Raw genomic sequence first — 14844 nt, forward strand, 5'->3', positions numbered from 1 at the left:
ATTCTAGTATTCATACTTCAAAATGTATTCCTTTTATCATCTACCTACTCAAGGACGAGCAAGGATTAAGTTTGGGATGTTGAGGCCAATTTTATAATTTTGGAAGCAATTTATATTATGTTGAACTTAATGTAGTGATGCTACTTGTTACTAGAATTATCATTACCACTTTATAAAAGTATTCATGCTATGTTCACATCTTTATTTATAATTTTGGAAGCAATTTATATTATTCATTGGACTAACATATTAATTTAGTGGCAGAGGCCAATTTCTGTTTTCTAGTGTTTTTAGCTTTTCAGGAATTTATCCAATTTTCGCCTACATCTCCAGTTTTTTCTGGCATGCTAAAGAAGTTGTGTCAAACCGGCCTAAAAATTTCAGATTTTTCCTGATTAGCGATTGTTGCCAAGAACACAAAAGCAATGATAGCTTTTCAACAAATTTATCAGGACCTGCCAGGTTTCTGGTTCATTGGATACATGAGACTAAAACTGGGCAGAACAAAACAAGTCTACCCTTGAGCAAACGAAAATTTCAAAGCCAAGTGCACAAAAGCTAGAGCTAGCTAGTGGCAGCCAGAAAGCCAGAAAGGGCAAGCGCACAAGCCCGCACCAGTTCGAGAGCGAGGCCGGATTAAAGATGTCAGCTGAGTACAACACCACCAAGCTGCTCCTAAACCAAATCAATTATGTTCGCGTGCGTGTGGCAAATTGCTGTCTGATCGAAACAAACACCCGCACCACCCCATTAGACCATCTCCTTCTTGGTTTGCTCGCCAGCCACCTAAGACTCACCGGTCAAACACCCTGCAGTCTGCTTAGGCGTCGACACAGCAATACAACATCCTTGGAGCCGCCTTCATTCGGATCAGTGTAATGCAGGTAACACATATCTATATATGTTGCCGCGGCAGAGAAGGAAGAACAAGTCGCATCACTAGTACTCAAAGTTCATGGCCTGCACACTTTGGACTTTAGATGCCACCAACTGGCATCATCCCTTCAGCTGCACAAGTTACAGAGAGAACCCATCAGCCCAAAATCAGAGGACGTTAAGAAAAAAGCAGAGGACAAGAAATATGGCAGGTATTTTGCATACCCTGAGCTCCATCTCGTGCACAACGAGCAGACAACACCATTAGATTCATGACCACTTACTACTCAATAGACATGACAACAATCATGTCATAACAAACTACCACTCTGAATTCAAGACCATATTAATATTAGCAGAGAGTACAGACATCTAGCAGCTGATTGATCATACCAGGGGCTGAAATAACAAGTCGTTAATTATACCCAACCATACCTCACGCAATTTCAGAAACTTCAACATGCACAAAAAAGAGGTTTATCATGATTCAAGTCTCAAGTATTACTGTCAGACACCGCAAGTGAAAAGTGGGCCTCAATCAGTACAGATTATCGATGCCTCAGTGTGCTGCTTCAACAAACAACAACCCTAGTCATGACCGATTTAGCATGCACTGTAGTGTGGATAACAAGCTGAGAACTGTCCAGACTGAAATGGATGAAATGTGGCCAAACCACATGTATTGAGGCACATACATATTGGTATTAACATAAGAAAAACACATTCCTAGAGTGTCTGTCATAAAAAATCTTTGTCAGACTAAACGCACCAAGTTAAGAAGTAAATCCTAATTGGTCGTTCTGAAGACCATGTCATTCTAGTCTATAAAGATCTCATATAAAAGGGAAAATAGCAAGGCCAAGCAACTCATTCAGAAAGTCACTGGGTCACCCAGTACACCGCGTCAGGCTTGTGACCCACTGCCTCAAACGCCCTTGCAGCATCTGCAAGCCGTCCTTGCCTCACATACATGTGGACCACCTCAGACACGGCGAACTGGTCAGTTTCCACGCCGTGCATGATGACGTTGACATACAATTGCTGGCCGTAGCACATGTGGTTCTCTTATTCTGCGCATACCGCGGGGATAGTCGACAGGGGAATAAATAGCATAAAACTACTACTTTACAGGTTAGAGTTCCAAAAAATTACTGGATATTTTTTTTCTCAAATAACTATCAATTCAGGAGTCGGCTGTTTCAAAAAACCCAAATTCTTCGTTGCTAACATTTTAAACCGGTTTATGACAGGTCGGGCCCGCTCCTAAACAATCCGTTTGTTGACTGTTTTATTTGACCGTTAACTTATTGTGGGATCCACATGTAAGATGTTTCTTCTTCCTCCATTCTCTCCTCTCTCTCTCTCTTCTCTCCTCCTTGCCCAAGCTCCAGCACCTCCACCACTCACCGACGACCACCTCCACCACGCGGCCGCGCCCAGGAGCAAGGCGAGCAAGGGCCGCCACAAGCCGCGAGCGCCGGGAGCCGCGCAGGAGCAAGGAGAGGGCCGCCGCGCGCCATGGCGAGGGTTCAGGCCGACGCGCCCAGGAGCACGCGCTGCCGCGAGCTGAACGTCATGGCCAGGGGCTCGGGCTCGGGCCGCCGCGCCCAGGAAGAGGGAGGAGAGAGAGGCCGCTCGCGTGGGACTTCACGGCGGTTCCAGCCGCGAGCGCCGGGAGCAGCGCAGGCTCCGACCGCGCGCCATGGCCACGAGCAGCGGCAGCGGTCGGCCGCCTCGCCTCGCGCCTCGCTGGTACGGGCCAAGGAGCACGGGCCTCCACCAGCCGCGCCATGGCCAAGGGCTCCGACCGCGCGCCATGGCCACGAGCAGCTGCAGCAGTCGGCCGCCTCCTTTCGCCTGCCAGCGACCTGGCGGCCGGCGAGCCGCCGGCGTCGTTTCCTCCGGGCGCACAAGTTGCCAGGGGCCCGATTGCTTTTTCGAAAAACATTTAGGGACCCGATTGCTTTTTTTAGAAAACTTACAGGGGTTTTCTCTAAATGCGTAAAGGAACAGATTTTTTTTAATTTAGAATAACAAAGGGACACTGACATGTGGGCTCCACATGTAAGGTAACGGTCAAACTGACGGTCACACAAACGGTTTTCTTACATGCGGGTCCCAACTGTCATAATCACGATCAATAGTAAAGCACTGGATGATTAGAGTTTTTTGAAACAGCCGATCTCTGACTTGATAGTTATCAGAGAAAAAAAATATTCGGTAGTTTTTTGAAACCCTAACCTGTAAAGTAGTAGTTTTATCCTATTTACTCATCGACAGGAAGAAGCTACTCCTGGCAACTCCGGAGGACATCATGTCCCTGAAGACGTAGATGGCCTCGTCCAGTCGGCTGTCTTGGTGGCACGCTGTCGATGAAACTAGTCCATGCTGCTTCGGGCACTGGCTCCTGCGAAGAACACCTCATCGTGTGAAGCACTTGCCGCGCACTGTCCTGCCGGGCGGAGAGAACAGCGCTCCGCGCGCCTCTATCGCTGGGCTGCAGACCTCGCCGGGCGTAAGCTGCCTCCGTTGCCGGAGCAACTGGATGCAGTGATCCGTCGTTGTAGAGTACATTTCTTTTCACCAATTAGCACATACTCCCTCCGTAAAGAAATATAAGAGCGTTTAGACCACTACTTTAATGATCTAAATACTCTTATATTTTTTTACAGGAGTAACAATTAATGACTTTACCGAAAAATCATTTGCTAATTTATTCATAGCAAAGCTGGACCGGCCAGCCATTGGAATTAATTATTAACGTCGAAAACTTTGCTTTACTGTCAGGTGTCAAAAAAAAAACTTTGCTTTACTGTTGGTCCAGATCTAATCTCGTTCTTTGCACGAATATAAGCATATAATTTACTGCCAAGAGGGGACCAGGCCTTGTTAGTTGAAATCAAAGGAGCTATTTAGCCTGCTTTTCTTTTCCTTTTGAACACGACCTCTTCAGCTTGCTGATACACATACTCCCAAGTTAAGTAGTATTGGATTGCAGCTGCTCTTTAGTTCTTCCTGCGCTATTCCTCTCCTTGCAGAAGTCTAAGAGGAACATCTACTTCAGGGTAAGATCGGTAAGATCAATCATTGAGTTCACAGGAGCATACTATTTTCATTCCATTTTCAGTTTACCTTTCTGCATGGATAGTCTGTGGAACGGTGCAGCTAGGTAGTACAGTATCATCTTCTTCCAAAACATTTACCATAATGTGGAGAGCTGATCGTCTTCCTTCATCCACCATATGCAGGCGCCAGCCATGTCATGTTGGGATAAGTTCGGTGGAGGGTCACGTAAGAAGCTTGTTGAGGACAGTCGTTGGACAGAAGTAGACATAGCCAACAGTTACGCCCTGTTCATGGGCTACCTGTCCATGGCCGTCAAAGGTCTTGGTTTCCTGGTGCTTACTTGGACCACCGTCGTTCTTCTTGGCGGTTTCATTGGCGACCTGCACAACAATGATTTTTGGTGTCTTGCATTCATTACCCTTGCGCAGACGGCTGGGTTAGTGCCTGCTTGTTACTTCTGCCTAATTTTTCTTAATTCCTGTTTCTGAGTAATGGTATTTTGTTGCTCTGTATTTTTTTTCCGTACAAAGTAATTTGTCTTGTCAAAACTTATCTTGTCACTATCTAACTTGGAGGTATATATGAACAACAGGATCTTCGATGTGTTTCTGACTGAAAAGCTGAGCTATATTGGAGATGCATTTTCTGGCATCGCATATGTTGCATACGCCGGAATGTCGTACAACATATGGCGAACTGTTCATGCTCTGGTCTTTGTCATTTTGTTGTGCCCTCTGGTGGCTGTCTACATGGGTGGGTTGGTAGTTTCGGCCGTGCTTTCGGTGTGGCGTCTTATACAACAAGATTACCATGCTGACGGAGTCAGAAACCTGAAGAAGGCGCTGGTCGTCTTGTATTCCCTTGTCCTGCTCCAGGGTGTGATTTTCTGCTACAAGATCATCAATGGTTGGGCAAAGGGGTCTATAGTGAATGCAGTAGTTGACCAAAGAGGCTTTGATAAGGATTTTCGTGATGGGATATCGGATTACATACGTGAAACAATGATCGGATGTGAAAAGGACCCATCTTCCGTTAAAGGAAGGAACCTCATCACATATGCTGTGGGCCTGATGGAGTCTAAGTCGCCTGACGACTACATTTCCGGGGTAAGGATCCTGGACGCTTTCGCCAAAAAACTGGAGGAAGCAGTGAAAGAGGTCAATGGGGTAGACGACCCACACCAATACACAGGGGAGAATATACTCAAGAAACATCTGATAATGTCTGCACCCTCTCCTGATATAGTCCAGAAGCTACTGCAGACGTTGGGCCACATAAGCATATATGACAGAGAGACGAGGGGGCATGCCGCAAGGGTAGTGGCGAGCATTGCTCACGACATCCATTTGGAGAAATATCCAAAGGCAATTGGCTACATATCTTCCCTCCTTGACACATACGAAGAATACAGTACTCTCCAGCCATATAGGGGAGACTGGCTATACGAGACATATGAACAAGATTTCAAGCAAATATCCTTGCCGGTGAACCAAGATGACATCGTTGAGCAAGGGGACTATGATGTTGGCCTTGCGAAAACCTGCAAGAAGCTGCTGGAGGTTGAGAGAAGTGACCATGACCTTGTGCAGGCGTACAAAAGGCTGGTGGAGCAAGGCTTTCGCATCCTTCGGAAGCTCGCAGCCAACAATGACAACTGCAGAGTCATTTTCGGCACCCCATGTCTGCTGCCAAAGATTATGGCGCCTGTGACCTCCGACCTACTCCACCACCGCAATGAGGATGGCCGCATGAAGCACATTGACAATGCTGCATGTTACAGCATAGTAGAAGGTTCAATGAAGGTGATTGCCCAGCTCATGGCTGCTACAGGGCAGATAGGCACCAAGCTGCGTGATGAAATCTCATGCAGTATGGGATTGATCACAGCCATGAGGATGATTCTCGAGTGTAAAGAATGCAATGAAATGCTGCAGAAAATAGCTATTTGGATTCTCACGCACGTACACCAGGATGAAAATTCCAGTCCAGGGCATGAAGGGACACAAGAATTCATTACGATGTTGGTTGACATCATGACCCATGATAAAAAGTACAAGGAGGCTAGAAGGGTGGTAGCAGCTAAAGCGCTGGTGGCTCTATCATCCGAAACCAGTAGTGCCAGGATTATCATTAAGTCAAATAACAATGTTATTCACAGTCTGACTAGACTGATTGTTGAAAAACAAAGATGCTCACAAATGGCAGCTGAAATCCTGGAAAATGTATGCATTCATTGCAACGGTGATGTTCAAAGCCTCAAAACGCTGAAGGAAGCTATGCCCATTGCGGTTCCAAAGGTAACTTACTGCCATTTGTTTTATTCTTGTATTAACCATCGACCACAATGCTTAATTACCAGTTGTATTCTAGAAAATACTGAATTGCCGGTTACCAAAAATATGGAATTCCCTTCTGACATTGTATTGGCGGATATATGTATCAATATTCTAACGCCGCCAGGGATTCCCTCTTATTTCGAAAAAAATATACAAGTATTCTAGGATTGCATAGTGTAGGTAAATATGTTCCTTTCAGTGTCATGCCTGTCCGGCAAGTTAGAGGATGTTATTAATAATAATTGTACACATTCTTGCTTAACGAATGACAAGCAATGCGCTTGCATGCTTTCGGAAAACTATCATAGATGGTGTGATTCTGCTTTTAACTATTGCCTCCTGAAACCCAAAAATATTGTTTCCATTGCAGCTGCTTGAAGAAATACTTTTCTGGCCAACAGAAGAAAGACATATAGAAGGAACAGAAGTTAATCGGCTGATACCAGAACCCGACGTAGAAAACCAATGTGATGATTCCCCAGATAATGGCCAGGCAAACAACAACTCGTTGTCCGCTCAGCAGCAAGGGTACAGCTCGTTTCGCATGTTATCTCGTTGCGTCACAATATGGGGTGCGTTGATAAGTGCAGATCAGGACTTGACAGATCTATTTACGGAAATCCCCCCTGGAGGCGGTGGAATTAGCTTCGTGATGAAGCTCAAAGAGATCGTTGAAAAACATGAGCTCCCCAGACCCGTCTGCCTGAGAATAAGGAAGCTTGTCTGTAAGATGGTCATATCTATGATGAATCCCAAAGGCAGTTATGTCAATGATGGGCTGACGAGCTTGATGGCTGCACTGTCCAGTGCTTCAGATGACATGTCTATTCTTGATGGCTACATGGTTTTTGGACCAAGGCCTTTTAGAAGTCTTGCTTCCCTCGTGGAAGAAGCGCAGGTGCTTGTGGACAGAAACAAAGAGCTTTTCCAGAGCCAAACCCATGCTTCAAGCTAGTGGTAGTGGAAAGGGTGGTGGCAAAAGCGCAGGTACATGTGAACAAAGAGCTTTTCCAGGGCCAAGCCCATGCTTGTACTAGTGGAGAGGGTGGTGGTGCGAAGGTTGCCAGCGATCTTTTGTTCAGTTGCTCTGTTTAATTAGCAGGCGGCTAGGGATGGCCTGGCTCTTTACTTATGCTTCCCTTTCTGTCATCCTAAAGGAGTGCTCTTTTCTTCTTTTCTTTTGATGGATAAAAAGTGTTTCTTTTGGTTGTAAACATTTTTCTGGGTTGTGTAAAAGAGCGAAGCTTTATAAAGCTGAGCTGTATGCCTTATGGGCTTTTAAATTGAGACTTATCATTGTGGGAACCGTGCTTGAACGGGAGAAACTAATTGGGGGGCACCCTCTGCGGAGGTTACTCTCTATGTCCGCGGAAGCGCTTCAGCGGCTCCACGTGGTGCACCCCAGCTCCGCCATGTATCGCATGATGGACGCTTCCCCTACAGGGACAGTATTTTTCGTTACTTTGGGTTTTTTCCCTCAGTTTTCATGTTTTTTCCAGTTTTTTTGTTTCTCATTTTTTATTTTCAGTTTTCCCTGGGTTTATTTTGTTTCTCTTGTTTTCTTCAGTTTTTATCTGACAGGTGCATGTGTGTGTAGTGCTTTCGCGTGGAGCACAGGTTAGTGTTTCCGCCTGGCAGAGAGCACAGCTGTGCTTCGCGCAGGAGCACAGTTGTGCTTCCTTGGGAAGCACAATTTAGATTGTATTGGGAGTACAGTTTAGTTTATCTTGGGAGCACAGTTTTGCTTCACCGGACGGGAGCACAATTAGTATACTTGGGAGCACATTTGTGCTTCTCCTCTACGATTTAGCGCTAGTTGAGAGCACAGTTTAGTTACACTGGAAGCACAAGTTACTACTAGTTGGGAGCACAGATTTGCATGATTCTTTTTTTTACTGAAACCTATCATCATGAAATCAAGTTTCGAAGATCTCGGCATATGAAACGCAAAGGCGAAAACGGTTCATGATTTGGGCACAGATTAAAGAGATAAAACGTTTTGAAAAAATGAATCGACAAAAAAAGGCACAAACAGTGAACCTTCCATCCTCACGCCCGGGGTGAGACAAACCCATCAAACTCTCTAGTTGCGACAAGTGGCAGACCACATAGTGTTGGGGAGCTAACCCTCTCTCCTGCCACTCCAGTGGCAGCAGCCACCCACTCTTGTGTTGAAGATCGTCGAAACGTCTTACTCCCTGTGGGAGGCCGCGTGTATAGATGATCTTACATCTGGAGGTACTTGTCCCACAAATCTGCGGCCGTGCCATAGGCAAGTATCCTCATTGCAGCCGTGCACTTCTAGTAACCAGAAACCCAGTGGTTCCAATGGCATCCTTCATGATGAGGACCATCAATGGTAGATGCGATTGAACACTTGTCGTTGCATCCGAAATCGATGGCAGAAATATGGCTTGTAGTTGAGAACATGCTCCTCCCACGCACCACCGTGTTTGCAAGAACCGCCCTAAGTTGTTTCATCCTCATATTCCTCCTCCTCATCCAACGAAGACGACTCCATGAACTCGTTGTGGAAGTACTCGTCTGAATCCATCGTGTTTGCTTCAAAGTAAACAAGAACCTCAAAAAAGTTGGCAATGGCATTTGACCAAACACTGTCGGGCGTGGTTTCTGCCATGGACGGCGGCGGCAGGTAGCAGAGGATACCCGGGTTGCGGCCGGATCCAGAGTGGAATGGCAGCAATGTCCAACACGAGAAGGCACCTGGGTGGAGCGACATAGGTCCGACAAGGCCTGGGCAACGGCCAGGTTGGTAAAATAGTGGCGTCGGTCACCGAGGAAGCGGATGCAGAGCACATGCAGGGGACTCCCCTACATTTGATTCAGGTTTGTGGGATTTCAGACATCCAGACCAATCCAGACAAATTTGATGACCGCCAGGTGGATGAAAAAACCGAACATTTGCGGGCAATTTGGTGATCGGTGTTAGAGTTGCCGTAAGAAGTGTCGCACAACAATGCATAGGTGTGGCGACGCTATGTAGTAGTGTCCTTTATTGTTTAATTAATCTATTTAACCGATCTAAAAAGTGAGTATTCCCATCCCTCCCCCATCTAGAGAGGGGGGGGGGGGGGGGGGGGGGGGGGGCTCGTGGCGAACGCTATGTAGACGCGCGAAGGAGGGACTGGATGGGGTAGTTTAACTTCCACTATCCAGACATAATGCGAAGGTGATAATAAAGATCCTACTATGATTCTAATAAAAGGTCTTCTACCATTACTAAAATGTACAGCAGAGTTAAGGCTTGGCTGAAACTTGCTTAATTATTCCTACCTGACTTCAGAAGATAAGTCTTCCGCCTCCAAAGAGTCCTGTGAGCTGTGAATTGTGATCGCCATCTACAGCCCAATTGCTAAACCATGTCATGGCATAGAACTCTTCCTCTGCAATCACAAAATAAAAAAAACGTTCTCTTCAAATCAATTCAAATATCTTTAACATCATTTCCAAGCATGAGTATATGACAGAATTTTTTAACAGAGGCAGAGCTATGTGTTAAGCTCCACCACTGCATACGAAAGTAAGCAGTAAGTGCCATGAATATATTCCAAACAGAAGTTGTTGCAAGGCTCGGCAAGCAGAATTACTTGCATAATGACATTGCCAAAGATAGTGGCAGTAAGTGGCTAAAGCAAGGCATCGGAGATGATATTTTTCATGGCCTTTCTCTTCTATTCCCTCTGTTCCATAATGTAGTGCCTAGAGATTTTTGCGAAAGTCAAACAATACAAACCATATTTATAGAGAAAAGTAGGTACATCTAGAATACCAAATACACATCATTGAATACATCATGAGTTATATTTTCAGAATGTACATGTTTGGTACTGTAGATGTAGACAGTTTTCTCTATACACTTGGTTAAAGTTGGCAAAGTTTGACTTTCACAAAAATCTATAGCACTACATTGTGGAATGGAGGGAGTATATGATTGTACTGTTCATGAAGACATCACATTATGGTCATACCTGTGGATGAAATAAAAGGTTTCTTAGATACATGCAACTAGTCTCACACATTTCTGCATCAGTATATCTGAACATGAAACATCAAACATTACATGATTTTCAAATACCTTAATCACCTGTTGCAGGCCAGAATAGATGTTTTCCAATTGCTAGATACTGACCTCCACTTAATGCTTGCATTCCATGCAGGTTAGTCTTCAACTGCATTTATATTGAAGTACAGATTATTAGCGCACTGGCATTTTGGTTTGCAAATGCATAAATGTAGCATGCAGCTAAATGAACAAACACACAGATAAAACACCAAAAGGTGCTCGCAATCTATTCAAAAGCGCCTATGTCGACTGTGCGATATTGAAAGAAAAGAAATATTACTGTCTATTCTCAAACGCTCCAATGTAACACCCTCATTTTGCCTTAAACTTCTATCAGAGTGCAAGATATGTCATCAGCAGTGACAAGAAAGTGAATGAACTAATCTTGAATTGGCTATCCAAAAAAGGAATAATCCTGAAGAATTTGACAGATGGATTTGCATTCAATATCATGCAACAGTTACTGACTATTGATTATTGTCGATGTGGACTATGTAGGAGAGGGCGAGAGGCCCTAATATTATAACAGAAATGAACCTAGATCGTAGTTCTGCCTTCTACAGCAAGATAACGCATGGCATAAACTGCACAAGACATACACAAACAAAACATGGGGACAAGCTATGCTGAGAGTGACAGGAGTGGTGATTGGCAAAAGAAAGAGTGGTTTAGAGATGATTCACACAAAAATTCTGCAAAAAATGTGACTAAGATGTAGGGTTTACCAAAAAAAAGAAGAAACAAATCATGTCAAGTAAACTAAAGAAATATAGGTCAATGCAACACATTGACAAAAAACCAACCGATGATAACTGTGTCACTAGAATGTTTTGATAACTTTAGACAATATGTGTATCAATAAATGTTTGGCTTAGATCAATGGTCAAGCGATATAAATAAGGCAGTTAAAGAAAGATAGAGATGACATCAAAGTATATATTTTTTTCAATCTGAGTGAAATGACCATTATTAAACCTAAGCAAACGTGCATGTAAAACCGCTAGTTTCAATGATTGGATAATGACGTGCCATAATCTAATTTCCAGCAATATACGTCACACTATATACATACACACAAATAATGCAGCAAGCCAAGTAAATCCTTATTGGCCGTTCTGGAGATCATGTCATACTAGTCTATAAGGATCTCAATAAAAAGAAAATAGTAAGGTCAAGCATCTCATTCGGTAGGTCGCCCAGAGCACGCCGTTCTAACAACATTTAGTCCAGGAGGATCCATTCCAGCAGGATTGAGATGTCCTCTCCTCCCTAAGGTACACCCTTTTTACTCTATAAAAATGTATTCCCCTTTCTTCGGCACAGATCATACTGTAGATGTGCAGTGCAGCAATCAACGATCTCATTCGGCAGCTCACCTGGAGCAGGCCATTCCAACCACATTTAGTCCAGGAAGATCCAGTCCAGCAGCTTTCATCTGGTACATCATTCTGGTGGCCTCTCTGTACCGCCCACCGCGTGCATACCCCATGGCCATGGCATTCCAGCACACAGCGTCAGGCTTGCCACCCACTGCCTCAAATGCCCTCGTGGCATCTGCAAGCCGTCCTTGCTTCGCATACATGTGGACCAACCCAGACATGACGAACTGGTCTGTTTCCACGCCGTGCTTGATGGCATCGCCATGCACTTGCTGTCCATAGCACCTGCAGTTCTCTGATTCTGCACATACTGCAAGGATAGTAGACAGGGAGAAGCTGCTCCTAGGGACTCCAGAGGACACCATGTCCCTGAAGACATAGATGGCCTCGTCCAGCAGTCCGTCTCGGTGGCAAGCTGTCATGAAGCTAGTCCAGGCTGCCTCGGGCACTGGCTCCTGGGAACAACACCTCATCGCCTGAAGCACTTGCCGCGCACTGTCATGCTGATTACTTGCGATGTACAGCTGCAGCAGCGAACTACCGGTATCACCGCAGACTCTCTTTGTCTTGATGACGAGGGCGTGTACCTGCTGACCAAAGCCCCTTAGTCTGCCCAGCCGAGCACATGACCGCAGCACTGCCACAATGGCATGGCCGAGCAGATCACCAGCGAGCCCCTGTTCTTCTTGGCACATGCGGGTGAAAAGCCTTATCGCTTCGTCGTGGAAACACCCATCGGAGTAGGCCGACACCATGGTCGCCCACGTGATGCCGTCCTTGACGGGAATTTCGTCGAACACCTTGCGGGCGGCCGCCATGTCGCCACAGGTCGCGTAGGCGAGTAGCAGCCGGTTGGCCAGCGGCAGGGGGAGGCCAGACGCGGCGCGTGTGGCGGCGACGTGGGCGTGCACGGCGGCTACCTCGGCGGCATCGACGGAGTCCCTGAGGAGGGAGACGTAGACGTCCTCGTCGGGCGCGACGCGGAGCAAGCCCATGAGGCGGAGCACGTCTCCGGCGCCCGAGGACGACCCAGAGCCAGAGGACGCCGCGCCCGTCGATGGTTCACGGCGGTCGTCTGGCTTGCCGTTGGTGGGGGCGTCGTTGGAGATGGGGAGCCTTGGGCGCGGGAGGAGAGGCGGCGGCGGCGGTGGTTTAGGCGGCTTCGGTAGGGCCAACAGCCGGTGCGTTCTTGTTGATGTCGTGGCCGGGGAAGCAGAGGCGCTGATGAGCAGACCGCGGCGGCGAGAGGGGCGCGGGGCCGCGGCGGTGGTGCAAAGCGGCTTCGCCGGGGAGCAGCGCGCCATGTCCAGTCGCGACGGCTTGCTCAAGTGGAGCCCACGCGTCAGTGTCTCTTACAGTATCAAATGACAGTGGTCTGGTATGGGCTGGCCTGGGCTTCATTCTTAGCGTGCAAGGGAGCTGGGCTCGAGAACAGCAGCGAAGGGCTGCCCCTATGTCTCGCCTGTAGCGAGACGTAGGGAAGCCTCGCTCAACGCGAGAGTAACTCGGGCCGGCATAGGCCCGCGGAAGGCCACAGCCTCGGTTTCTCTAAATATTCGAAAAAATATATAAACACTATACATACAACATTGAAAAAAAAAATCTTGACCAAGCATTTAAAAAATGTTAAAATATCTTTAGAGAAAATGTTATTCATGTATATAAAAAAGTATACAAAAATATACAATGCATGTGAAGAAAGTTGTTAATCTAAACATTTGAATATTATCAAAAGAAGTCACAACATATTCTCGTTGTTGACCAAAATCCAGCAAGGAGACGTGCCACACGGGAGCTACTTGAGGATGTATGCTCCAGGAAGCATAGGAGTGCAATGTTCAAGGAAATTGTAGGATTTGCCCCAAACAAGTCAAGCAAAAAGCAAGCTGATAGGGGGGGGGGGCACAAGCACAACATGTGTTGCGTCTAGGGGTGACCAACTATGACACAAAATAAGAGCCCCCACTAACACCACAACAAAATAAGCAAGAGTTGCCACAAGGGAATGATAAAATGGGGACACCTCGCAAAGAAAAGGGTGACAGCTGGCAAGGCTACACACAAATATTTCTCTCCCAGTCTAACATCAGAGGCAACGCAACCCTAATAAGTTGCCTACTCCACTTTGACAAAGGCAACAAAACATACATTCCCTCTGCCAAGACAAAAAACACATCATGCATCTCCGGTTACAAAAACACAAGCAGCAAGCCAACCACTAGTGGTGCCACGATTGAAGCCGAAATCCATGAATCCGGAGCTAAATCAAGGACAAGGCCCCAAATGGATGCCAGAGAGCCAATATCATTCAGCCTGGGGATAGATGACAAAACCATCGAGCAAGTTCCAGCAAACCTCAAGGAGAAAGTCAACAATTCTGAAGATTCGAACACAGACTGGGAGAGTGAAGATTTGAAAGTTGCTTGTGACAGAGCTGACATGAAGTCACTCTCATTGCAAATGGGCAGAGTTGCCGTGAAAGAGGGGTCTACAAGCAAAATTGGCGATGCGCTCCATACACTCATGAAGACGGCAGGATGCCCAGTAAAACCCATTGACATATCTTTTTCAAGCAAGACAACAACCACTCATGTCCAGTGGGGCCATGAAAGAAAATCTCAATTTGTAGACTATGAGAGCAAAGAGTCATTCATGTGATCAAAGGAATTAAACGATGTGCACAATGTCGTCTTACTTCACATGTGGTGTAATGCTAAGGAGAATGGGTCAGATAATAGGTAAAATACGACCAACCTTTTTTTGTTTAATTCCTTTTTTGTACTTCATCATGTGTTTTTTCCTTTCTGCTTGTTTTTTTGCTTTTGTTTAGTACAATCTATTTTTCTTTCTTCACAGTCCAACAATAATAAATCATAGCAGCAACTACTTCATCACAACTTTCTATGGGGCAACCAATTCGGGAGTGGCGGAAAAACTACTATCTATGAGCCAGAAATTGATGGCTTTGCCTGAGGGGACGATACAGCCAGAAAATGATGGCTCTGCAAATGGAAGATGACGAATGGTGCATTATTACAGCAGTGACCCTAAGAACACGTGAGTCATTGCGCTAATAAAACTGATATTATATACTGGATACGCC

General features: G+C 46.0%; 2 protein-coding genes across 5 annotated transcripts; one reads left to right on the forward strand and one right to left on the reverse strand.

Annotated features, from left to right (window-relative positions):
- Positions 1–412: 412 nt before the first annotated feature.
- LOC125553008 (pentatricopeptide repeat-containing protein At1g31790-like) lies at positions 413–13100 on the reverse strand. Of its 3 annotated transcripts, XM_048716739.1 has the most exons (5): positions 11739–13100; positions 10375–10468; positions 9887–9998; positions 9573–9682; positions 413–1008 (listed from the first exon to the last, which is right to left on the reverse strand). In XM_048716739.1, exons 1-2 carry the CDS (start codon positions 13043–13045, stop codon positions 10465–10467), a joined length of 1311 nt encoding a protein of 436 aa, XP_048572696.1. In that variant the 5' UTR covers positions 13046–13100; the 3' UTR covers positions 413–1008; positions 9573–9682; positions 9887–9998; positions 10375–10464. The 3 variants fall into 3 exon arrangements, with proteins under 3 accessions (XP_048572696.1, XP_048572695.1, XP_048572698.1); XM_048716738.1 differs by lacking the exon at positions 9887–9998; XM_048716741.1 differs by lacking the exons at positions 413–1008; positions 9573–9682; positions 9887–9998 and adding an exon at positions 10087–10267.
- LOC125553007 lies at positions 3713–7583 on the forward strand. Of its 2 annotated transcripts, none has more exons than XM_048716736.1 (4): positions 3713–3950; positions 4125–4378; positions 4535–6239; positions 6649–7583. In XM_048716736.1, exons 2-4 carry the CDS (start codon positions 4134–4136, stop codon positions 7231–7233), a joined length of 2535 nt encoding a protein of 844 aa, XP_048572693.1. In that variant the 5' UTR covers positions 3713–3950; positions 4125–4133; the 3' UTR covers positions 7234–7583. The 2 variants fall into 2 exon arrangements, with proteins under 2 accessions (XP_048572693.1, XP_048572694.1); XM_048716737.1 differs by having other exon boundaries at positions 3713–3941.
- Positions 13101–14844: the final 1744 nt, after the last annotated feature.

This window comes from Triticum urartu, chromosome 4 (assembly GCF_003073215.2).
Source record: "Triticum urartu cultivar G1812 chromosome 4, Tu2.1, whole genome shotgun sequence".
Taxonomy (NCBI): Eukaryota; Viridiplantae; Streptophyta; class Magnoliopsida; order Poales; family Poaceae; genus Triticum; species Triticum urartu.

Bases quoted from the DNA above. Each gene is read 5' to 3' on its own strand.
- LOC125553008 (XM_048716738.1), bottom strand. From the start codon at position 13,045: ATGGCGCGCTGCTCCCCGGCGAAGCCGCTTTGCACCACCGCCGCGGCC.
- LOC125553007 (XM_048716736.1), top strand. From the start codon at position 4,134: ATGTCATGTTGGGATAAGTTCGGTGGAGGGTCACGTAAGAAGCTTGTT. The intron at 4,379-4,534 runs GTTAGTGCCTGC...TATGAACAACAG, and splicing joins ACCCTTGCGCAGACGGCTGG to GATCTTCGATGTGTTTCTGA. The intron at 6,240-6,648 runs GTAACTTACTGC...TTTCCATTGCAG, and splicing joins TGCCCATTGCGGTTCCAAAG to CTGCTTGAAGAAATACTTTT.